The sequence below is a fragment of the Anabrus simplex genome, chromosome 2 (assembly GCF_040414725.1).
Source record: "Anabrus simplex isolate iqAnaSimp1 chromosome 2, ASM4041472v1, whole genome shotgun sequence".
Lineage (NCBI taxonomy): Eukaryota > Metazoa > Arthropoda > Insecta > Orthoptera > Tettigoniidae > Anabrus > Anabrus simplex.
The window spans coordinates 14795494-14820602 of record NC_090266.1 but is presented as its reverse complement, the minus strand read 5'-3'; the positions used below and the strand labels follow the sequence as shown (position 1 = coordinate 14820602).

General features: G+C 41.9%; 1 protein-coding gene across 5 annotated transcripts in view; it reads left to right on the top strand.

The window, feature by feature from the left end:
- Hnf4 (Hepatocyte nuclear factor 4) overlaps nt 1-25109 on the top strand; it is an 832843-nt gene that overhangs the window by 345371 nt on the left and 462363 nt on the right. The window contains exon 1 of one of the 5 annotated variants that reach the window (XM_067140298.2): nt 17588-17618. The exons of the other annotated variants lie outside the window; for them this stretch is intronic. Coding sequence (XP_066996399.1) covers nt 17600-17618 — 19 coding nt within the window. The 5' untranslated portion in view covers nt 17588-17599. Of the gene's footprint in view, nt 1-17587; nt 17619-25109 lie in introns of those variants that run through there. 5 annotated transcript variants of the gene reach the window in all.

The window sequence follows — 25109 nt, the reverse complement described above, 5'->3', positions numbered from 1 at the left end:
CTGTGAGGTCTTTGATAAGGACTATAAGCATTATAATGTATAATGCAAAATGGTGCAAATATTGTAATGGAGAAATTTTTGAATAATCAATGTATCAGTACATGTTCTCCAACGTGCTATCATTTAAAAGAAAAAAATGTTAGACACTTCAAAATTCGATCCTATGCTGTTGTGGACTTTAACAAGAATGTACGGAAACGAGGTAAAATGTATGGGACAGCTTCGGAAAATAAGAGAAAATGTAAACAAGGAATGGACTGTAATAAAAGGAGACAGTACATTTGTAAAATGTTACTTAAATGTGCGGCCTGAGCAAGTTAACCACTGTTGGTGAGTCGTGTTGACAAATCATACTACTTCTCCTCAGACCAGAGGAAGCTATGTAAAAAAAAAAATGTACTGTTAACTTAGCCAAGGTAAAAAAGAAATTATCCACAGCTCGTGGGTCACTCTCAATACAAGTGATTGTGAGTGCAATACTTCAGGTTGGGAGAGAAGATTCAGCTATGGAAGTAGTTCCTGTGTTCCTATTTTGTTCCTGGATGTAATTTATAATAACGTAACATTTGTTTCATGAATGTTCGGTTGAGTAAACTAAAATCCTAACTGCATAAGCGGATGAGATCCATAACACTCACGAAAAGTAAAGTTTATTTTGCACATAGAATGTATTTTTTAAAATACTGGTAAATAAGAAAAGGGACTAAATTTTAGAAGAAAGAAATAAAGAATCCCAGTTCCTCACATGTCAGAGTTAGTTTTGTTCGAAGAATATTTTTTCTTATTATTTCGACAACATTGAAAATAGCGCTGAATCAGCTTCACGCAAGTATGAAATATTGACAGAAATCATATGGTATCAAAATCTTCTATAACCATTTATATATCTTCGACACTGACAGATTTCCTCGATTTATGAATGACAGTACCCTATATCAATACCACGGTCCACGGTGTCCCTCATTTCATTTGACGGTACCGCGGCGCATAGCTTGCCAACAACCTATTCTACTTATCAATAATGTAATAATAAAATACCGATTTATTAGTAAGCTATTTTTTCTAATATTTCTCCAGTGAGAGCACATGCAGAGTTTGTTTGTTAAAAGGCAAATTATCAACGACGTTGCTTTAACAATCACCGTCTCGAGTAAAAATTACACAATAATGTACGAAATAAACTAATGTGTATGTTGAGCAATACTGAGAGTGAGTATCATTTTCTAGCTTGGAGAACAGTTACAAGGCTGGGGCGACCAACGTAGTGCAGGAATGAACCATAATGGCGGGCGAGCATACCTAGTCTTTAAAGAGCCCTAATTTTATCATAGACGTATGTCGTGTTTGTTCGCCTTGGGTTCAATGAAGAGACCTCCACATACATTTGTCGAAAAATGTCATGGTAATTACAGCTCTTACAATTTTCTGAATTGTGCGCCTTCTTCAAATTAGTCATGAGAAATGTTACATTTTCCTAGTTATTTTTTTACAAATATTTTCATTGGTTTTGGTTTCAACGAAAATAAAATGAAAATAAAAACTCGTACAGTAAGGAGCGTGTCCTAGAACTTATCACGTGACTTTTCTTCTCCACGCTTCCCTACCCCTAAACAGTCTGAACAAAAGCTAGCATCTGAGCAAAAACCTACGTAAAACCGGAGTTTCGGCGGGAAAAAAACATTAAAATCTTTTCACACGGAATTATTTTCTTGTTGTTGACTTGTGATCGGTGTCAGTAACAGCTGTTCTGCGCCTGGCGAACATCACTGGCTCGAGCACAAAATGTTCAATGTAAACCAGTATTTCTAATTGCGTCATAGACAGAAGTAATCTTCAAGCAAAATGCCACAAACGAGAAAATAAACAAACTGTTATTGGTTTTACGTCCCACTAACTACTTTTAGGGTTTTCGCACACGCCGTGCTGTCGGAATTTTGTCCCGCAAGACTTAGATCTAAGAAGTGAGCCGGCAGGTACTTTTCTCTGCTATTCTCAACTCAGAATAGCGTAGACAGCTATTTGCGATGTTATTATGTTGTTCTTGTTGTTGATGATGTTTGGGACATTATTCTAAAGACTGGTTTGATGCAGCTGTCCGTGCCACCCTATCCTGTGTTTCCCTTTTCATTTTTATGCATTTACTCTATCCTGCATCTTATCTAGTCCGTTTGCCATATTCACGTCTTGATCTACTCCTACCGTTGTTACCACCTACCCTTCCTATCATTCTGTCCCTTCTTCAGATCAAATTTAGCCAAATCGATCTCCTCTCACCACATTCCCTTTCTTTCCGGCCTATATCAATGTCCTATCTTAAGAAGGGCTTTCGTTGCTGTCCTTCTACCTCATTTGTTGTTTTACAATATTCATCTACTTCCTTCAAGACTTTATTTCTTTATCTAATATTTCCTGACTGCAATCCATTAAATTTGGTTTTATATATTTTCTTCTGCAGACTCAGATAAAGTAACAAAATTTTTGATTTTCCCTCGATGGACTGTTATTCGTTTTCCAAATTCATCTTTGATTCCCTTACCTGTTTGTTCTATTGAAAATAAGCTGGAATAAATTGCAGCCTTGCCTCACTCCTTTCTGTATAACTCTTATTTCTCACAGCCCTCGATTCTTTTTACTACCCGACTGAATTTTACGCCGATTGTAAATAACCTTTCTTTCTCGGTATTTGATCCCGATTACGTACAGAATCTCAAATAGCGAGGTCCAAACAACGTTAACAAATCTGTAAATGCCGCATATGGTACATTGTCTTTCTTAACTCGATCACGTAAACTGATTTCTTCTCCGCGTATTCCTAGATTTGCTCGGAAGCCAAATTGATCTTCTCCTAATTCGGTTCCAACTGAAATTTTTATGTGCCTCAGAGGCATAAGACACTATGTCACAAAAACAGAATTGTTCAAGACAGCAGTGTAACTTAACTTCATTACTCACCTATTTATTATTTAAAATAATTTGATCTTCGAAATAATATTGATTTTAGTGTGAAGTTCTTTATTTTCATTCAAAATACCTGTTAACAATTTCATACTCCTTTTTCTTTAATGGACATGGTTTTTTGAGCTGTTAAGTGCAATCTGCATCAAGTTACAGCACACAATTAACTCACCGAAGGCCTAATTAAATATTCACATATTGTTTTGGAAAAAGCAGCACTAGCGAAACTTCTTATCACAACCAAATATGATCCCTATCAATATGTCATCATCTGGATAGCTCCTCTTAGAATGAGCATGGCTCAAGGCTTAGCGGTAGGCACATCGTTCTTCAAAGTGCCAGTGCACCCCTTTCCATATCACAAAAGGCGAGTTTGGAACTGAATCCCCTGATGTCTTCAAGTTCCATATTGTGCACAGCATGTTTGCTGTTAAAACAGACATACAGTGCGTTTCTTTCATTAAGGGCATGCAGCCTTCATGTGAGGATGAACCTTCAGAAATATTTTTGCATACATGTACTTAATATGAGGGAACCTCTGCAATAATAATAGCCATAGCCACGTTCCATTTCAGTATGGTTCGAACCCCACTGTCGGCAGCCCTGAAAATGGTTTTCCGTGGTTTCCCATTTTCACACCAGGCAAATGCTGGGGGTGTACCTTAATTAAGGCCACGGCCGCTTCCTTCCCACTCCTAGCTCTTTCCTGTCCCATCGTCGCCATAAGACCTGTCTGTGTCGGTGCGACGTAAAACAACTAGCAAAAAACAAAAAAAATAATAATAATCTCAGTATGTCCAGATGGTACTCGAAGAATACATGACCACAACATGAGACATCACACAGGCTAAGATTATCGTAAAAGCTGAGCTGGACATGGCTCCTTTTGCCTTCGATGTACAGATTTATGAAATTAGAAATCACGACGTAAATTGCACATGTAAAAGGGAAAAGCTAGCAATCCCGCAGTGGTGAGCATGACACACCGTACAAGAAACGAATAACTATATAGGAATTTGTTACCAAGAAGAGTTTGTTACCTATGTTCGAAGGTAAGATGAAAGGTTTGAAAAAATATATTTTAGTGATGAATAACATTTTTTATGAGACAGGTCGGATGTGTCTATTTTGGTGTATGTTCTGTAAAGGAGGAGACCCTCTCTAGACCAAGGCAAACGGCCGCAACTCTGTAGCGCATTTAATCGGAAGGAGAAGGAATCAGTGTGGGAAGCTTTGCATGCATTATAATGACACTTTTATCTTCAGATAAGCAACACACTTAGAGATTGCTAAGATGGTGTGACTAAAGAGAGCTAGAAATGTTTTTAGTTTCTCTGATTATCATAATTGCAACTAAATTACATAAACGATATTATCTCCACTTTATCTTGTAAGAAACTCCTTCACGACGACCTTCACAAGGAGCACCTTTGTAAAAGATAACAACTGCCGTCGGAGATTATATTGGAACGATCCAAACACGGCTTTGACAGTAGTTGCTGTTGCCAACCCTGGTCCACGACAGGGGTGAGGGCTTAGCAATAAAGAAACGTCCCTTAGAAGGAGGAAAGAATCATAAGGCCTAGTGCCCTGTTAGTACGTCAGTACATACATAGGACTTAGCCTCCTGTTACTCTGTTAGTACAGACATAGGACCTAGTCTCCTGTTAGTACGTCAGTACAGACATAGGACCTAGTGCCCTGTTAGTACGTCAGTACAGACATAGGACCTAGTCTGCTGTTAGTACGTCAGTACAGACATAGGACCTAGTCTCCTATTAGTACGTCAGTACAGACATAGGACCTAGTCTCCTGTTAGTACGTCAGTACAGACATAGGACCTAGTCTCCTGTTAGTACGTCAGTACAGACATAGGACCTAGTGCCCTGTTAGTACGTCAGTACATACATAGGACTTAGCCTCCTGTTACTCTGTTAGTACAGACATAGGACCTAGTCTCCTGTTAGTACGTCAGTACAGACATAGGACCTAGTGCCCTGTTAGTACGTCAGTACAGACATAGGACCTAGTCTGCTGTTAGTACGTCAGTACAGACATAGGGCCTAGTCTCCTATTAGTACGTCAGTACAGACATAGGACCTAGTCTCCTGTTAGTACGTCAGTACAGACATAGGACCTAGTCTCCTATTAGTACGTCAGTACAGACATAGGACCTAGTCTCCTGTTAGTACGTCAGTACATACATAGGACCTAGTCTCCTGTTACTCTGTTAGTACAGACATAGGACCTAGTCTGCTGTTAGTACGTCAGTACAGACATAAGACCTAGTCTCCTGTTAGTACGTCAGTACAGACATAGGACCTAGTGCCCTGTTACTACGTCAGTACAGACATAGGACCTAGTGCCCTGTTAGTACGTCAGTACAGACATAGGACCTAGTCTCCTGTTACTCTGTTAGTACAGACATAGGACCTAGACTGCTGTTAGTACGTCAGTACAGACATAAGACCTGGTCTGCTGTTAGTACGTCAGTACAGACATAAGACCTAGTCTGCTGTTAGTACGTCAGTACACACATAAGACCTAGTCTCCTGTTAGTACGTCAGTACAGACATAGGACCTAGTGCCCTGTTAGTACGTCAGTACAGACATAGGACCTAGTGCCCTGTTACTCTCTTAGTACAGACATAGGACCTAGTCCCCTGTTACTCTGTTAGTACAGACATAGGACCTAGTGCCCTGTTAGTACGTCAGTACAGACATAGGACCTAGTGCCCTGTTACTCTCTTAGTACAGACATAGGACCTAGTCTGCTGTTAGTACGTCAGTACAGACATAGGACCCAGTCTCCTGTTAGTACGTCAGTACATACATAGGACCTAGCCTCCTGTTACTCTGTTAGTACAGACATAGGACCTAGTCTGCTGTTAGTACGTCAGTACAGACATAAGACCTAGTCTCCTGTTAGTACGTCAGTACAGACATAGGACCTAGTGCCCTGTTAGTATGTCAGTACATACATAGGACTTAGCCTCCTGTTACTCTGTTAGTACAGACATAGGACCTAGTCTGCTGTTAGTACGTCAGTACAGACATAGGACCTAGTGCCCTGTTAGTACGTCAGTACATACATAGGACTTAGCCTCCTGTTACTCTGTTAGTACAGACATAAGACCTAGTCTCCTGTTAGTACGTCAGTACAGACATAGGACCTAGTGCCCTGTTAGTACGTCAGTACAGACATAGGACCTAGTCTGCTGTTAGTACGTCAGTACAGACATAAGACCTAGTGCCCTGTTAGTACGTCAGTACAGACATAGGACCTAGTGCCCTGTTAGTACGTCAGTACAGACATAGGACCTAGTGCCCTGTTAGTACGTCAGTACAGACATAGGACCTAGTCTGCTGTTAGTACGTCAGTACAGACATAAGACCTAGTGCCCTGTTAGTACGTCAGTACATACATAGGACCTAGTGCCCTGTTAGTACGTCAGTACAGACATAGGACCTAGTGCCCTGTTAGTACGTCAGTACAGACATAAGACCTAGTCTCCTGTTAGTACGTCAGTACAGACGTAGGACCTAGTGCCCTGTTAGTACGTCAGTACAGACATAGGACCTAGCGCCCTGTTAGTACGTCAGTACAGACATAAGACCTAGTCTCCTGTTAGTACGTCAGTACAGACATAGGACCTAGTCTGCTGTTAGTACGTCAGTACAGACATAGGACCTAGTGCCCTGTTAGTACGTCAGTACATACATAGGACTTAGCCTCCTGTTACTCTGTCAGTACAGACATAAGACCTAGTCTCCTGTTAGTACGTCAGTACAGACATAGGACCTAGTGCCCTGTTACTCTCTTAGTACAGACATAAGACCTAGTCGCCGGTTAGTACGTCAGTACAGACATAGGACCTAGTGTTCTGTTAGTACGTCAGTACAGACATAGGACCTAGTCTCCTGTTAGTACGTCAGTACAGACATAGGACCTAGTCTCCTGTTACTCTGTTAGTACAGACATAGGACCTAGTCTCCTGTTAGTACGTCAGTACAGACATAGGACCTAGTCTCCTGTTAGTACGTGAGTACAGACATAGGATCTAGTCTCCTGTTAGTACGTCAGTACAGACATAGGACCTAGTGTTCTGTTAGTACGTCAGTACAGACATAGGACCTAGTCTCCTGTTAGTACGTCAGTACAGACATAGGATCTAGTCTCCTGTTACTCTGTTAGTACAGACATAGGACCTAGTCTCCTATTAGTACGTCAGTACAGACATAGGACCTAGTGTTCTGTTAGTACGTCAGTACAGACATAGGACCTAGTCTCCTGTTAGTACGTCAGTACAGACATAGGACCTAGTGCCCTGTTAGTACGTCAGTACAGACATAGGACCTAGTGCCCTGTTAGTACGTCAGTACAGACATAAGACCTAGTCTCCTGTTAGTACGTCAGTACAGACATAGGACCTAGTGTTCTGTTAGTACGTCGGTACAGACATAAGACCTAGTGTTCTGTTAGTACGTCAGTACAGACATAGGACCTAGTCTCCTGTTAGTACGTCAGTACAGACATAGGACCTAGTCCCCTGTTACTCTGTTAGTACAGACATAGGACCTAGTCTCCTGTTAGTACGTCAGTACAGACATAGGACCTAGTCTCCTGTTACTCTGTTAGTACAGACATAGGACCGAGTCTCCCGTTACTCTGTTAGTACAGGCATAGGACCTAGTCTCCTGTTAGTACGTCAGTACAGACATAGGACCTAGTCTCCTGTTAGTACGTCAGTACAGACATAGGACCTAGTCCCCTGTTACTCTGTTAGTACAGACATAGGACCTAGTCTCCTGGTAGTACGTCAGTACAGACATAGGACCTAGTCTTCTGTTACTCTGTTAGTACAGACATAGGACCTAGTCTCCTGTTAGTACGTCAGTACAGACATAGGACCTAGTGTTCTGTTAGTACGTCAGTACAGACATAGGACCTAGTCTCCTGTTAGTACGTCAGTACAGACATAGGACCTAGTCCCCAGTTACTCTGTTAGTACAGACATAGGACCTAGTCTCCTGTTAGTACGTCAGTACAGACATAGGACCTAGTCTCCTGTTAGTACGTCAGTACAGACATAGGACCTAGTGTTCTGTTAGTACGTCAGTACAGACATAGGACCTAGTCTCCGGTTAGTACGTCAGTACAGACATAGGACCTAGTGTTCTGTTAGTACGTCAGTACAGACATAGGACCTAGTCTATTATTAGTACGTCAGTACAGACATAGGACCTAGTGTTCTGTTAGTACGTCAGTACAGACATAGGACCTAGTCTCCTGTTAGTACGTCAGTACAGACATAGGATCTAGTCTCCTGTTACTCTGTTAGTACAGACATAGGACCTAGTCTCCTATTAGTACGTCAGTACAGACATAGGACCTAGTGTTCTGTTAGTACGTCAGTACAGACATAGGACCTAGTCTCCTGTTAGTACGTCAGTACAGACATAGGACCTAGTCCCCTGTTACTCTGTTAGTACAGACATAGGACCTAGTCTCCTGTTAGTACGTCAGTACAGACATAGGACCTAGTCTCCTGTTAGTACGTCAGTACAGACATAGGACCTAGTCTCCTGTTAGTACGTCAGTACAGACATAGGACCTAGTCTCCTGTTAGTACGTCAGTACAGACATAGCACCTAGTCCCCTGTTAGTACCTCAATACAGACATAGGACCTAGTCTTCTGTTACTCTGTTAGTACAGACATAGGACCGAGTCTCCCGTTACTCTGTTAGTACAGACATAGGACCTAGCCTCCTGTTACTCTGTTAGTACAGACATAGGACCTAGTCTCCTGTTACTCTGTTAGTACAGACATAGGACCTAGTCTCCTGTTAGTACGTCAGTACAGACATAGGACCTAGTGCCCTGTTACTCTCTTAGTACAGACATAGGACCTAGTCCCCTGTTACTCTGTTAGTACAGATATAGGACCTAGTCTCCTGTTAGTACGTCAGTACAGGCATAGGACTTAGTGCCCCGTTAGTACGTCACTACACACTTAGGGCCTAGTGCCTTGTTAGTACGTCAGTACAGACATAGGACCTAGTGACCTGTCAGTACGTCAGTACAGACATAGGGCCTAGTGTTCTGGTAGTACGTCAGTACATACATAGGACCCAGTGCAGTGTTAGTACGTCAGTACATACATAGGACCTAGTCTCCTGTTACTCTGTTAGTACAGACATAGGACCTAGTCTCCTGTTACTCTGTTAGTACAGACATAGCACCTAGTTTCCTGTTACTCTGTAAGTAGAGACATAGGACCAAGTCTTATGTTACTCTGTAAGTAGAGACATACGACGTAGTGCACTGTTACTCAATAAGCAGAGACATAGGACCTAGTGTCCTGTTACTCTGTAAGTACAGACATATGACCTAGTGTCCTGTTACTCAGTAAGTAGAGACATAGGACCTAGTGCCCTGATAGTACGTCAGTACATACATAGGACCTAGTGCCCTGATAGTACGTCAGTACATACATAGGACCTTGTGCCCTGATAGTACGTCAGTTCATACAAAGGTCCTTGAGCCCTATTGCTCTGTAAGCAGAGACATAGGACCTAGTCTTATGTTACTCTGTAAGTAGAGACATAGGACCTAGTGTCCTGTTACTCAGTAAGTAGAGACATAGGACCTAGTGCCCTGTTACTCAGTAAGTAGAGACATAGGACCTAGTCTTATGTTACCGGTACTCTGTAAGTAGAGACATAGGACGTATTGTCCTGTTACTCAGTAGGGAAGAGACATAGGACCTAGTGTCCTGTTACTCAGTAAGTAGAGACATAGGACCTAGTCTTATGTTACAGGTACTCTGTAAGTAGACACATAGGACTTGTGTCCTGTTACTCAGTAGGGAAGAGACATAGGACCTAGTGACCTGTTACTCAGTAAGTAGAGAGATAGGACCTAGTGCCCTGTTACTCTGTAAGTAGTGACATAGGACCTAGTGTCCTGTTACTCAGTAGGTAGAGACATAGGACGTAGTGTCCTGTTATTCAGTAAGAAGAGACATAGGACCTAGTGTCCTGTTACTCAGTAGGGAAGAGACATAGGACCTAGTGTCCTGTTACACAGTAGGGAAGAGACATAGGACCTAGTGTCCTGTTACTCAGTAGGGAAGAGGCATAGGACGTAGTGTCCTGTTACTTAGTAGGGAAGAGACATAGGACCTAGTGTCCTGTTACTCAGTAAGTAGAGAGATAGGACCTAGTGCCCTGTTACTCAGTAAGTAGAGACATAGGACCCAGTGTCCTGTTACTCTGTAAGTAGAGACATAGGACCTAGTCTCCTATTTTCCTGTAGGTAGAGACATAGGACCTAGCCTTATGTTAACATGTAAGTAGAGACATAGGACCTAGTGTCCTGTTACTCAGTAAGTAGAGACATAGGACCTACTGTCCTGTTACTCAGGAAGTAGAGACATAGGACCTAGTGCCCTGTTACTCAGTAGGGAAGAGACATAGGACGTAGTGTCCTGTTACTCAGTAGGGAAGAGACATAGGACCTAGTGTCCTGTTACTCAGTTAGTAGAGAGATAGGACGTAGTGCCCTGTTACTCAGTAAGTAGAGACATAGGACCCAGTGTCCTGTTACTCTGTAAGAAGAGACATAGGACCTAGTCTCCTATTTTTCTGTAGGTAGAGACATAGGACCTAGCCTTATGTTAACATGTAAGTAGAGACATAGGACCTAGTGTCCTGTTACTCAGTAAGTAGAGACATAGGACCTACTGTCCTGTTACTCAGGAAGTAGAGACATAGGACCTAGTGCCCTGTTACCCAGTAAGTAGAGACATAGGACCCAGTGTCCTGTTACTCTGTAAGTAGAGACATAGGACCTAGTCTCCTATTTTTCTGTAGGTAGAGACATAGGACCTAGCCTTATGTTACTCTGTAAGTAGACATAGGACCCAGTGTCCTGTTACTCAGTAAGTAGAGACATAGGACCTAGTGTACTCTTACTCAGTAAGTAGAGACACAGGACCCAGTGTCCTGTTACTCTGTAAGTAGAGACATAGGACCTAGTGTCCTGTTACTCTGTAATTAGAGACATAGGATCTAGTGTCCTGTTACTCGGTAAGTAGAGACACAGGACATAGTGTCGTGCTACTCAGTGAGTAGAGACATAGGACCTAGTGTCCTGCTACACTGTAATTAGAGACATAGGACATAGTGTCCTGTTACTCAGTAAGTAGAGACATAGGACCAAGTGTCCTGTTACTCAGTAAGTGGAGACATAGGACCTAGTGTCCTGTTACTCAGTAAGTAGAGACATAGGACCTAGTCTTATGTTACCGGTACTCTGTAAGTAGAGACATAGGACATAGTGTCCTGTTACTCAGTAGGTAGAGACATAGGACCTAGTGTCCTGTTACGCAGTAAGTAGAGACGTAGGACCTAGTGTTCTGTTACTCAGTAAGTAGAGACATAGGACCCAGTGTCCTGTTACTCTGTAATTAGAGACATAGGACCTAGTCTCCAATTGCTCTGTATGTAGGGACATAGGACCTAGTCTTATGTTACTCTGTAAGTGGAGAAATAGGACCTTGTCTTATGTTACCGGTACTCTGCAAGTAGAGACATAGGACCTAGTCTCCTGTTGCTCTGCAGTAGAGACATAGGACCTAGTGTCCTGTTAATCCGTAAGTAGAGACATAGGACCTAGTCTCCTATTGCTCTGAAGTAGAGACATAGGACCTAGTGTCCTGTTAATCAGTAAGTAGAGACATAGGACCTAGTCTCCTATTGCTCTGAGGTAGAGACATAGGACCTAGTGTCCTGTTAATCAGTAAGTAGAGACATAGGACCTAGTCTCCTATTGCTCTGAGGTAGAGACATAGGACCTAGTGTCCTGTTACTCAGTAAGTAGAGACATAGGACGTGGTGTCCTGTTACTCAGTAAGTAGAGACATAGGACCTAGTCTCCTATTGCTCTGAAGTAGAGACATATGACCTAGTGTCCTGTTACTCAGTAAGTAGAGACATAGGACCTAGTGTCCTGTTACTCTGTAAGTATAGACATAGGATCTAGTGTCCTGTTACTCTGTAAGTAGAGAAATAGGACGTAGTGTCCTGTTACTCAGTAAGTAGAGACATAGGACCTAGTGTCCTGTTACACAGTAAGTAGAGACATAGGACCTAGTGTCCTCTTACTCTGTAAGGAGAGACATAGGACCTAGTCGCGTGTTACCCTGTAAGGTGAGACATAGGACCTAGTCTCCTGTTAGTACGTCAGCGCAGACGCAGGACCTAGTCTCCTGTTGTTCGGTAAGTAGAGAAATACCTAGACTGATGAAGTGATAAGTATTTCTTTCATATTTCTCTCCTGTGTATGCCGTATACGTGAATCGTGGCTGAGAAATGATATAATGGATGCAGAAATTTTCTCACGGAACTGGAGTGTGTTTCGTAGAGATAGGATAGGAATGGTGGGAGGGGGATTGTTCAATCTGGTGAAAGAAAAATTTGTAAGCTAGGAAAACGTTAAAGACGACAAACATGAAATTCTAGATTAAGGCTCATCTCTAAAGATAATAGGCAACTTGATGTTCTTGTAGTGTACAGACCGGGAAAGGGTAGAGCTGACGCTGATTCAGAATTATTTGATAAGGTAAGCAGCTATGAGGGAAACGATAAGGAAAGGAACGTGATTGTAGCGGGTGATCACAATTTACCAAATGTCAATTTGGAAGGTAATGCGAACGACCAACAAATGGTAAATAGGATAATATTTGAAGGACAGCTGATTCAGAAAGTATGGAAGCAACTTCAGGGAAGTATATCCTGGATGTGGTGCTGATAAAACCAAATGAGCTCTATAGAGAAACCGAAGTAATAGATGGTATTAGTGATCACGAAGCTGTTTTTGTGGTCGTTAGAAATAAATGTGAAAGAAAGTAAGGTATTCAAATAAGGTCTATTAGGCAGTACCATATGCTGATAAAACAGGCATGATGGAGTTTTTAAAAGTAATTATAATCGGTGGAAAACGTTAAATAAGAATGTAAACAGACTCTGGGATGTTGCGGAATGTGAAAATAGGTTTGTACCTTTAAAGGTGGTAAGGAATGGTAAAGATCCAATATATTATAACAGAGAAGTAAAGAGACTAAGAAGGAGGTGCAGGTTGGAAAGAAATAGAGTTAGAAATAGCTGTAGAAGTAAGGGGAAATTGAAGGAACTTACTAGGCAATTGAATCTTGCAAAGAAGTCAGCAAAGGATAACATGATGGCAAACATAATTGGCGGTCATACAAATTTTAGTGAAAAATGGAAGAGTAAGTATAGGTACTTTAAGGCAGAAACAGGTTCCAAGAAGAATATTCCGGGTATAATTAATGAACAAGGTGAGTGTGTATGCGAGGATCTTCAAAAGGCAGGAGTATTCAGTCAGCATTATGTAAAGACTGTGTGTTTCAATGATAATGTAAAGATAGAGGAAGTGACTAAGGCTAAAGAAGACTCGACGTTAGCCCCCGACGGGACGTACTACGGCTCCACTCTGAAGCCTTACCGAAGCCTTACGGAGCAAGCCGAAGCTTTTCGAATGGCGTACTCCGCCATCATGCAATGAGTAGTTCAGATAACTAACTGATCTGAACTGAACTATTCTGAAGAATATTGCTGTATGTTTATTTTCACCTACGTCACCTACTGCAGCTTCACATGGTCAGCACTATATCTATTATTTTATGCTCTTTGGCTCAGAGTATTAGCATATGTGTATATAAACGTGACTAGTGCGTTGAGAATGTCTTGTGAGAAGATATTGGATTGTGCTTTCGGTCTCTGGAGCTCAATGATAGTTACTGTTGTTATGTCTCCGAGTGGTACATGTGATCTACTGCCCGTTTAAAGCAAGCCAAGTCTTTGAAAATGTACAGGCTTTATATAAATAAATGTGTAAATAATTTTTTTGTGTATTTTTTAATATTATATTTGACGTTTATATTGCATATTTCAGTTCAATATTGCATCGAGTATTATAACCTCAAATTGTATATTGGAATGAATGCCCTGTTTTACCTTAGATACCGATATACAGTTTGATTAATCAATAAGAATTGCACTAATAATCAGTGATCTGCATTAGGTGCTGTTGCCCAGGTGGCAGATTATACTTTCACTATAAGTCTCAACTAATACATTATAGACCTCTGGACAGATCTCATCAACTTTGTTGCTTCCCTGAAGCTTCAGGTGCCTGATGCCTTTACTTTCAGACACAAAAAAGCCTGATCGATGACACACATAGTAATGTATCTTCGTGTTATCTGTTGCAGTGTAAGAACCCCGTTTCTTTACATACTGTGAACATGTTTCGCTTTCAATGTGCTGTTTCCACTCCAGGAAGCTTGAGAAAGAAGGAAATTGTTTATCCTCTGTCTCAGGTCCTCCAAATAAGTTTGTGTGGCACTGACGCTCGTGCCGTTTTAAATTATAACTGTGCGTGAACTGTTTATCACAAAATTTACGCTGGTGCGGAAGAGATGTCCCGCCCTTTAAACAAGGCAAAATTTCATCTAGTTTCTCTGGATGGGCTTTAGAAACATGTTTCCTAAGATTTTCATTATACTCATAGCTTTTAGCACATTCAGAACACGAGTATATAACGCTATGTAAGTAGGCCTACCTAAACTGACACGTACCGTAACTACATACACACTATAGCTGGGCACACCAAACGAAATACACTCCCACAGGTACAGTAACGAACACTATGCACAAGTAGATATTCGAAAATATACACACGTAATTTTCTTCTCAAACCACTCGTACAATAAATACACTCTCCCGCTGTCAACACGAAATAGTCACTGCCCGGTTCTCTTCGTATGAATTTGTAGTGTACCTCATAAACACTACACTACTATAGTTCAGTTCGTTCGTTCAGCAGATCTCCTACAGTTCGTTCTTTTGCATTGTCAACTCAAAGCTAGTGCGCCATTCGGAAATCTTCGGCCTGCTCCATAAGGGTTCGGCCGTGGTATTCTGGTGGAGCCCGAGTACGTCCTGTGACAACAATGACATTTACAGTAAGCTACAAATTGTAAACTGGGAAAGCAGCTTGAATTGATATGGTTTGGGGGGATGTACTAAAGACAATGGGTTGGGATATAGTACCATATCTGAAGTACTTATTCGATTATTGTTTGGTCGGAGGAGCTATACCAGATGAATGGAGAGTTGCTATAGTAGCCCCTGTGTATAAAGGAAAGGGTGATAGACACAAAGCTGAAAATTACAGGCCAGTAAGTTTGACATGCATTGCATGTAAGCTTTGGGAAGGCATTCTTTCTGATTATATTAGACATGTTTGTGAAATTAATAGCTGGTTCGATAGAAGGCAATTCCGTTTTAGGAAAGGTTATTCCACTGAAGCCCAACTTGTAGGATTCCAGCATGATATAGGAGATATCTTGGATTCTGAAGGTCAAATGGACTGTATCGCGATTGACCTGTCTAAAGCATTTGATAGGGTGGATCATGGGAGACTACTGGCAAAAATGACTGCAATTGGACTTGAAAAAAGAGTGACTGATTGATTGGCTAGGTTTCTAGAAAATAGAACTCAGAGAATTAGAGTAGGCGAAGCTTTATCTGTCCCCGTAATAATTAAGAGGGGAATTCCTCAAGGCAGTATTATTAGACCTTTATGTTTTCTTATATATATCAGTGATATGTGTAAAGGAGTGGAATCAGAGGTAAGACTTTTTGCGGATAATGTTATTCTCTACAGAGTAATAAGTAAGTTAAAAGATTGTGAGCAACTGCAACGTGACCTCGAAAATGTTGTGAGGTGGACAGTAGGCAATGGTATGTTGATAAACGGAGTTAAAAGTCAGGTTGTGAGTTTCACAAATAGGAAAAGTCCTCTCAGTTTTAATTACTGCATTGATGGGGTGAAAGTTCTTTTTGGGAATCACTGTAAGTAGCTTGGTGTTAATATAAGAAAAGATCTTCATTGGGGTAATCACATAAATGGGATTGTAAATAAAGGGTACAGATCTCTGCACATGGTTAAGCGGGTGTTTAGGGGTTATAGTAAGGATGTAAAGGAGAGGGCATATAGATCTCCGGTAAGACCCAAACCAGAGCATGGTTCGAGTGTATGGGACCCGCACCAGTATTACTTGATTTCAGAACTGGAAAAAATCCAAAGAAAAGCAGCTCGATTTGTTTTGGTTGATTTCCGACAAAAAGAGTAGCGTTACAAAAATGTTACAAAGTTTGGGCCGGGAAGACTTGGGAGAAAGGAGAGGAGCTGCGCGACTAAGTGGTATGTTCCGAGCTGTCAGTGTAGAGATTGCATGGGAGGACATCAGTAGACGAATAAGTTTGAGTGGTGTCTTTAAAAGTAGGAAAGATCACAATATGAATATAAAGTCGGAATTCAAGAGGACAAATTGGGGCAAATATTCGTTTATAGGAAGGGGAGTTAGGGATTGCAATAACTTACCAAGGGAGATGGTCAATAAATTTCCAATTTCTTTGCAATCGTTTAAGAAAAAGCTAGGAAAACAACAGATAGGGAATCTGCCACCTGGGTGACTGTCCTAAATGCAGATCAGTATTGATTGATTCAGCATTTCATCTACTATGGTAATCTATGAATGTAGGACTTAGAATGTAAAACTTCCACGAAACAGCAACCTTGCCGTTAGCTAGAATGTTTGCGATACGGCAGGCATCGTCAATCTAGAGCGAAATGCCTTCGGAGCCAGTTTGCTCCCCGCTCTCGAGGAATGAGAGCTGCTTAGTGAGCAAGTAGGGGAAGTGCATGACGTAGTACGTACTGCAGGCCAGTGGCGGAAAGGTATAGTACGGGCAGATATGCAACCCGCCTGTCCGCTGCTCTCTTGTCACGTGACAAACATCCGTCCCGGCTCCGTGATGACGTCTGCAGTGCAAGATTTCGATCTGTAGTTGTGATAATCACACATTTGCCGGAATGCTTTCGTCAACATCCTCTACGCCATAGACCTTTCATTTAAAAAAGACACTTCTTTAATAACTCGTCCGGTTGTATGGCTGGCCTTTTTTCTATTGGATCCCGGGTTCGATTTCCGGGCATTTCGGGGTTTCCTAAGCAATAATTGGTTAATTGCGGTGTTTCGAGTCTGCATGTGCGTGTGCCATCTTCATCATCGGTAGGGCCCCATTCTCGCCGAGTCCACAAGCCAAGGAACATAGAGAATGCAGCTGTAGTATGTTAGGGTACTCGCTCAGGAACTCCAACACACTTAAATTTTATAAGAATTGAGAAAATAACAGGGTAAATTTATCCTCTTCCACTCCTGTACTTTTTTAAATTCTCGTGCTCACACTTGGAATCTTTTTCTACAACGGATTAAGAAGAACGGAACACATTTGTATATCTCATCTTAGGCTGCGATTAACGGTGTCCCCTCAGCTGCTGCTTAGTGGCTCAAACTCCTCAATGTTACTCGGATCCGATACACTCTTAGACCTGCTCCCAGCAGCGTTGTGAGAATATGTGGCATAATCTTTGAAGTTGGGATTTACACCGGGGAAAGCTTTATCTTGAGCGTGAGCCCCCACTCCACCGGGAGGCTGCCGCGATACCGCTGTAGCAGTTCGTTCCCGGTCCCCAGGCAGACAGCAGTGATGAAACTGTTCTTCTGCGGTGAGTCGACACTTTGCGGCCCTAACTCAATATTTGGTAGAATAGAATTCGGATGTCGCAATCTTATTTGTTCAATTGCTCTATTTTCCTAACAACATCAAGAAGATAAGTTCAACCATAAATGATGCATGTTTGACAGCCTTTGTTGTCTCTTCTGAGCCAATCCTTAAAGGAAAAACATTCTGTTAACTTCACTTCAAACACGAAGTATACCGTAGCACTTAAATATTGAATGTATGAAGAGTTTTCTTGACTTAGTCCTTCTCGTACTGAGGTGATTTCTAACAATTTAGACGGAGCCTTTAAGGCCCAAGTCGGATAAATCACAGCTTAGATTCTTGGGATTGCCCACACTTTTGAAAACTTCAACTAAGAATTTTGAAGCAATTTGAATAATTTAGACAAATTTTAGCCGTCAGATGCGCTGTGAATTTAAACTGACCTCTTCTATTGCTGACACTTTTTATTTATTGCCCAAAAATGTTTGAAAGAAAATCTTGAGCTCTTAAAAATAACGTGTCTTTACTGCATAAGTTCAGCTGCTTGTGGGTGGAATCTCAACACTCAATATTGGTCGAGGTGTTGTAGTATCTCCGACGCTACCATATCGCATTATTAATTTTATTATTATTATTATTATTATTATTATTATTATTATTATTATTATTATTATTACATCAAATTAGGAAGGCTCGGCTTGTGCCGGTAACATAATGGGCTGACTCGGCCTAAGCAAGGAGTCACCCTCTTGATTATGAAATTATAGGTACATACCTACAAGTATTTACAACAGAAATAATTACAACATATATATTTATACAATAAATATGGTACAGATGATATCGATAAACAACTTCTTATCTCCCTGTTTTGGGAACCTGTTCTTCAGTATTACTGGAACTGCAGCCTGGAACTTCATGCTGTTTGGCGTAAGTCAGAGGAAAAGTCGTTCCTAGAAACTTTCTCACAATGTGGCAAGTGCTCAGGAGGGTGGCTTTCTGTAGTTCTACGTATGTGTGAGGATGCAGGTTTAATGCGGCCAGAGAGCAGTGCAAGCATTTTGGAATAACACCGGTACATGATATTACTATTGGAACTGTGGTGATTGATTCTAGTTTCCACAGACGTTGTATTTCTATTGTCAGTTCTGTGTATTTTGATATCTTTGTGGCTGTTGTTGTTTGTAGATTGGAGGTGTTTGGACAAGCAATATCTATAAGGGATGTGGATCTTTTTGATTTATCGATTAGAATAATATCTGGCCTATTGTTGCTGAGCGTGACATCAGTCATGACTTATCAATCAATCAATATCTCCCTTGGTAAGTTATTCCAATCACTAACTCCCCTTCCTATAAATGAATATTTGCCCCAATTTGTCCTCTTGAATTCCAACATTATTTTCATATTGTGATCTTTCCTAAAGACACCACTCAAACTTATTCGTCTACTAATGTCATCCCACGCCATTTCTCCGCTGACCGCTCGGAACATACCACTTAGTCGAGTAGCTCGTTTTCTTTCTCCCAGTTCTTCCCAGCCCAAACTTCTCGGTCCCATAGTAGTTTGTATGAAGAGTTTCCGAGAACGGGTATAGGTGTAGATATCCAATATGAAGTTCATGACTGAAGAAATCCATATTTTACAGAAAGTTTCAGGTGAATGATTTTAGCTACCTGATCATGTTGGTGCTTACAATCGGCGTAGGCCAAGTGTGGGCAGCAAGAGATGACGTGCTGTATGCTCTCTGTAGTTCTGGAACAGCGGCGGCAGTTGTCTATGACAACTGCTGGATCATTCATGATGAATCTACGGTAGTTCCGTGTAGCAATTACTTGACCTTGAATGGCCAGAACCAATCCTACTGTTTTTGGGAAAAGACCAGAGTAGGTCAGCGAAGCGTAAGATGCAGGTTTGTCGATATGAGGCTGATCCAGTTCGTAGGGGTATTTCCCGTGAAGAGGTTTTTGCTTCCATGTGGCCATATTCATCGCCTTTGTAGGTGGGGTAGAAACAGGCATTTCCGGCGACGACAGGTTGAGAGGTGTATAGTTTATATCAGCTCTGCAAACAGCTTGATGAAGACATGATGAATCAGCTCTCGAGTGGAAATATTCTCTTTAGACTTGATGTCAGATTGCTGTGTAAATTGACAATGGATAAGAAGCCCCTTCCACCTTCTGATCTCGGATGTGTAAGACGTTGCAGGTTTAGGATGGTGCATATGGTACCGGGTGAGTGAAACTGCTGTTTTCGTTTGTAACTGCTAAAGTTCTGTTTGGGTCCATTTTATGACACCAAAGGAGTATGTGAGCAGTGCTACAGCGTATGTATTGACTGCTTTGGTAAGATGTTTAGCTGTCAGGTTTGATGATAGTAGTTTATTTAGACGTGATACGTATTGCTGCGTGATATTCCTCTTCATGTCGGCATGTTTCATACGAGTGCTCTGATGAAAACCGAGGTATTTGTACATTTCTTCTTCCTCCAGCTGTTGTATGGATTCATTGCTTAAGCTAGAGTAGGATCCTCTGATGACAGTTTGGGTTCTACATTTGTCCAATCCAAACCGCATGCCTATACCTGAAGAAAACGTCTTGGTAATTGAGGAGAGATGTTGGAAATGAGGTTTGGTAGAGGCATGCAGTTTAATGTCATCCATAGAGAGTAGGTGGCTGATTTTGAATAGCTCTCCTCCCGTGATCTTAATGTTAACTCCATACCCACTTGTGTTCAGTAGGTAGGATAGTGGATTTAATGCCATGCAGAACCATAATGGACTGAGTGAATCCCCTTGGAATATCCCTCGTCGTATTGGTATGGGTCTTGTTGCAACACTGCAGTTTCTTAGAGAAACGTGAAGTGAGGTGTTCCAGTCTGCCATTACCGTCTTCAGGAAGTGAATGATTGAGGGGTCAACTTTATACAGTTCCAGAACATCTATGAGCCAAGTGTGTGGTACTGAATCAGAGGCCTTTTGATAGTCATTGAAGCAAGTGTATAGGTTCCTGGACCACAGTGTCGATAATCAGTTGCTCCTTGCACCCCTTGGTATTCTTCTTGCAACCCTTTTGCTCCTCGCCAATGATGTGGTTTTCCTCGCAGTGTTTCAGAATTCTGTTGGCTATTATAGATGTAAATCTCTTATATATAGTATATAGACATGTTTTAGGGCGATACTTCACTGGATTTTGCAGATCTTCATCTTTGGGTTCAGGTATGTTATGCCAGTGCACAGGAAAAACGGGAATGTTGCCGGGTTCTCAAAAAATTTCTGCAAATGTTCAGTCAGGAGGAAATGAGTACATCTAAATTTCTTGTAGTAATAATTGTGTATGTGATCAATGCATGGGGCTTTCCAGTTCTGCAGTTTCTTGATGCTGTATTGTATTTCTCCGATCTGAACAGCCGCAGCCATGAACATGCAACATAACGGTAAAGACAACATTTTTTCAACAAGTTGCTTTACGTCGCACCGACACAGATAGGTCTTGCGGCGACGATGCAACAGGAAAGGCCTAGGAGTTGAAAGGAAGTGGCCGTAGTCTTAATTAAGGTACAGCCCCAACATTTTCCTGCTATGAAAATGAGAAACCACGAAAAGCCATCTTGAGGGCTGCCCACAGTAGGGTTCGAACCCACTATCTACGCACTAGCGATCTCGATTTGTGTGGATAGCAGAACAGCAGGGGACGTAAATGGAAAGTGCTTGTGAGTCAGTTTTCTGAACTGGTGTTAAATTTATTTTATCATTACCGAGAGCAGTCCTCAGGATGGTTGTGGAGGTGACAGGGACATTGCAACGTTGAGGGTGACTTTATTTGAAGGATTGTTTCTATCAATGACTGGACAATCTACAACTGCAAGGAACTGACATCAGGAACATCAGATTCTCCAGGGTTCGAAGGGATCAAGAGGGTTACAGCTGGAGACGTCATCACAAGGGACTGAAACCTGTGACGACCATAGTAAAATAATTATTAGTTGTTCATATCTGACAACGCAATGGCTGCATTTTAAAAATGGGACTGAGCGTAACTTTGTAGGCCACTCGTGTGGTGCATGCGGCAACATCTTACTTCATGCAGTAATACCACTGGAATGTCTTAGTGTATCTCTGACGAAAGGAGAACTAACTGTGCTGACAAATATCACCGAGGAATAACGCATGCAGGCTGACAGAGAACACAGCTGTGTCACCTCTTCACTTTAATTACGAAATATGTCGACTAGAACTAGATTTACTTTGCCTTGACATACTAACTGCAGCGCACTTCTGTCTCCCAATTGTAACGGCAGTTTCATTTACTTTTCCACTTAAATCAAAATTAATTCGTCACAGAAACACACTTCTGTTGTTGTTTCAGACATTGTATGGATAAAACGACCTGCACGGTGCGTCTTGAGGGAGACAGCAGGGTACCACACAAGGTCCAAGGTACACCCAAGATTACATTAGGTACCACACAGTTACACTAGGTACCACACAGTTACACTAGGTACCACACAGTTACACTACGTACCACACAGTTACACCACGACATACAAGGTACCACACAGTTACACTAGGTACCACACAGTTACACTAGGTAACACACAGTTACACTAGGTACCATAAAGTTACACTAGGTAGGGCCTACCACACACTTACACTAGGTACCACACAGTTACACTAGGTAACACACATTCACACTAGGTACCACACAGTTACACTAGGTAACACACAGTTACACTAGGTACCACTCAGTTACACTAGGTAACACACAATTACACTAGGTAACACACAGTTACACCAGCACATACAAGGTACCACACACTTACACTAGGTACCACACATTCAGACTAGGTACCACACACTTACACTAGGTAACACACAGTTACACCAGCACATACAAGGTACCACACACTTACACTAGGTACCACACAGTTACACTAGGTACCACAAAGTTACACTAGGTAGGGCCTACCACACACTTACACTAGGTACCACACAGTTACACTAGGTAACACACAGTTACACTAGGTACCATAAAGTTACACTAGGTAGGGCCTACCACACACTTACACTAGGTACCACACAGTTACACTAGGTAACACACATTCACACTAGGTACCACTCAGTTACACTGGGTACCACACAGTTACACTAGGTAACACACAGTTACACTAGATACCACACACTTACACTAGGTACCGCACATTCACACTAGGTACCACACACTTACACTAGGTACCACACAGTTACACTAGGTACCACACATTCACACTAGGTACCACACAGTTACACTAGGTACTACACAGTTACACTAGGTACAACACAGTTACAATAGGTAACACACAGTTACACTCGGTACAACACAGTTACACTAGGTAACACACAGTTACACCAGCACATACAAGGTACCACACACTTACACTAGGTACCGCACACTCACACTAGGTACCACACACTTACACTAGGTACCGCACAGTTACACTAGGTACCGCACAGTTACACTAGGTACCACACAGTTACACTAGGTACCACACACTTACACTAGGTACCGCACATTCACACTAGGTACCACACACTTACACTAGGTAACACACAGTTACACTAGGTACCACACAGCTACACTAGATACCACACACTTACACTAGGTACCGCACATTCACACTAGGTACCGCACAGTTACACTAGGTACCACACAGTTACACTAGGTAATACACAGCTACACTAAGTACCACAGAGTTACACTAGGTACCACACAGCTACACTAGATACCACACACTTACACTAGGTACCACACAGTTACACTAGGTACCACACAGTTACACTAGGTACCACAGAGTTACACTAGGTACCACACAGCTACACTAAGTACCACAGAGTTACACTAGGTACCACACAGCTACACTAGATACCACACAGCTACACTAGATACCACACACTTACACTAGGTACCACACAGCTACACTAAGTACCACAGAGTTACACTAGATACCACACAGTTACACTAGATACCACACAGTTACACTAGGTAACACACAGCTACACTAGATACCACACAGTTACACTAGATACCACACAGTTACACTAGGTACCACACAGTTACACTAGGTACCACACAGTTACACTAGGTAACACACTGCTACACTAGGTACCACACAGCTACACTAAGTACCACAGAGTTACACTAGGTACACAGTTACACTAGGTACCACACAGTTACACTAGGTACCACACAGCTACACTAGATACCACACAGTTACACTAGGTACCACAGAGTTACACTAGGTACCACACAGTTACACTAGGTACCACACAGTTACACTAGGTACCACAGAGTTACACTAGGTACCACACAGTTACACTAGGTAACACACTGCTATACTAGGTACCACACAGCTACACTAAGTACCACAGAGTTACACTAGGTACCACACAGTTACACTAGGTACCACACAGTTACACTGGGTACCACACAGCTACACTAGATACCACACAGTTACACTAGGTACCACAGAGTTACACTAGGTACCACAGAGTTACACTAGGTACCACACACTTACACTAGGTAACACACAGCTACACTAAGTACCACAGAGTTACACTAGGTACCACACAGCTACACTAGATACCACACACTTACACTAGGTACCACACAGCTACACTAGATACCACACACTTACACTAGGTACCACACAGCTACGGTAAGTACCACAGACTTACACTAGGTACCACACAGCTACACTAGATACCACACACTTACACTAGGTACCACACAGTTACACTAGGTACCACAGAGTTACACTAGGTACCACACACTTACACTAGGTAACACACAGCTACACTAAGTACCACAGAGTTACACTAGGTACCACACAGCTACACTAGATACCACACACTTACACTAGGTACCACACAGCTACACTAGATACCACACACTTACACTAGGTACCACACAGCTACGGTAAGTACCACAGACTTACACTAGGTACCACACAGCTACACTAGGTACCACACACTTACACTAGGTACCACACAGTTACACTAGGTACCACACAGCTACACTAGGTACCACACACTTACACTAGGTACCACACAGCTACACTAGATACCACACACTTACACTAGGTAACACACAGCTACACTAGGTACCACACAGTTACACTAGGTAACACACAGTTACACTAGGTACCACACAGTTACACTAGGTACCACACAGCTACACTAGGTACCACACAGTTACACTAGGTACCACACAGTTACACTAGGTACCACACAGTTACACTAGGTACCACAGAGTTACACTAGGTACCACATAGTTACACTAGGTACCACACAGTTACACTAGGTACCACACAGTTACGCTAGGTACCACACAGTTACACTAGGTACCACAGAGTTACACTAGGTACCACAGAGTTACACTAGGTACCACACAGTTACACTAGCCCGTACGGTAGAAAGATTTACTGTAAGGGAAATGATGGTAATAAAATAACCAAA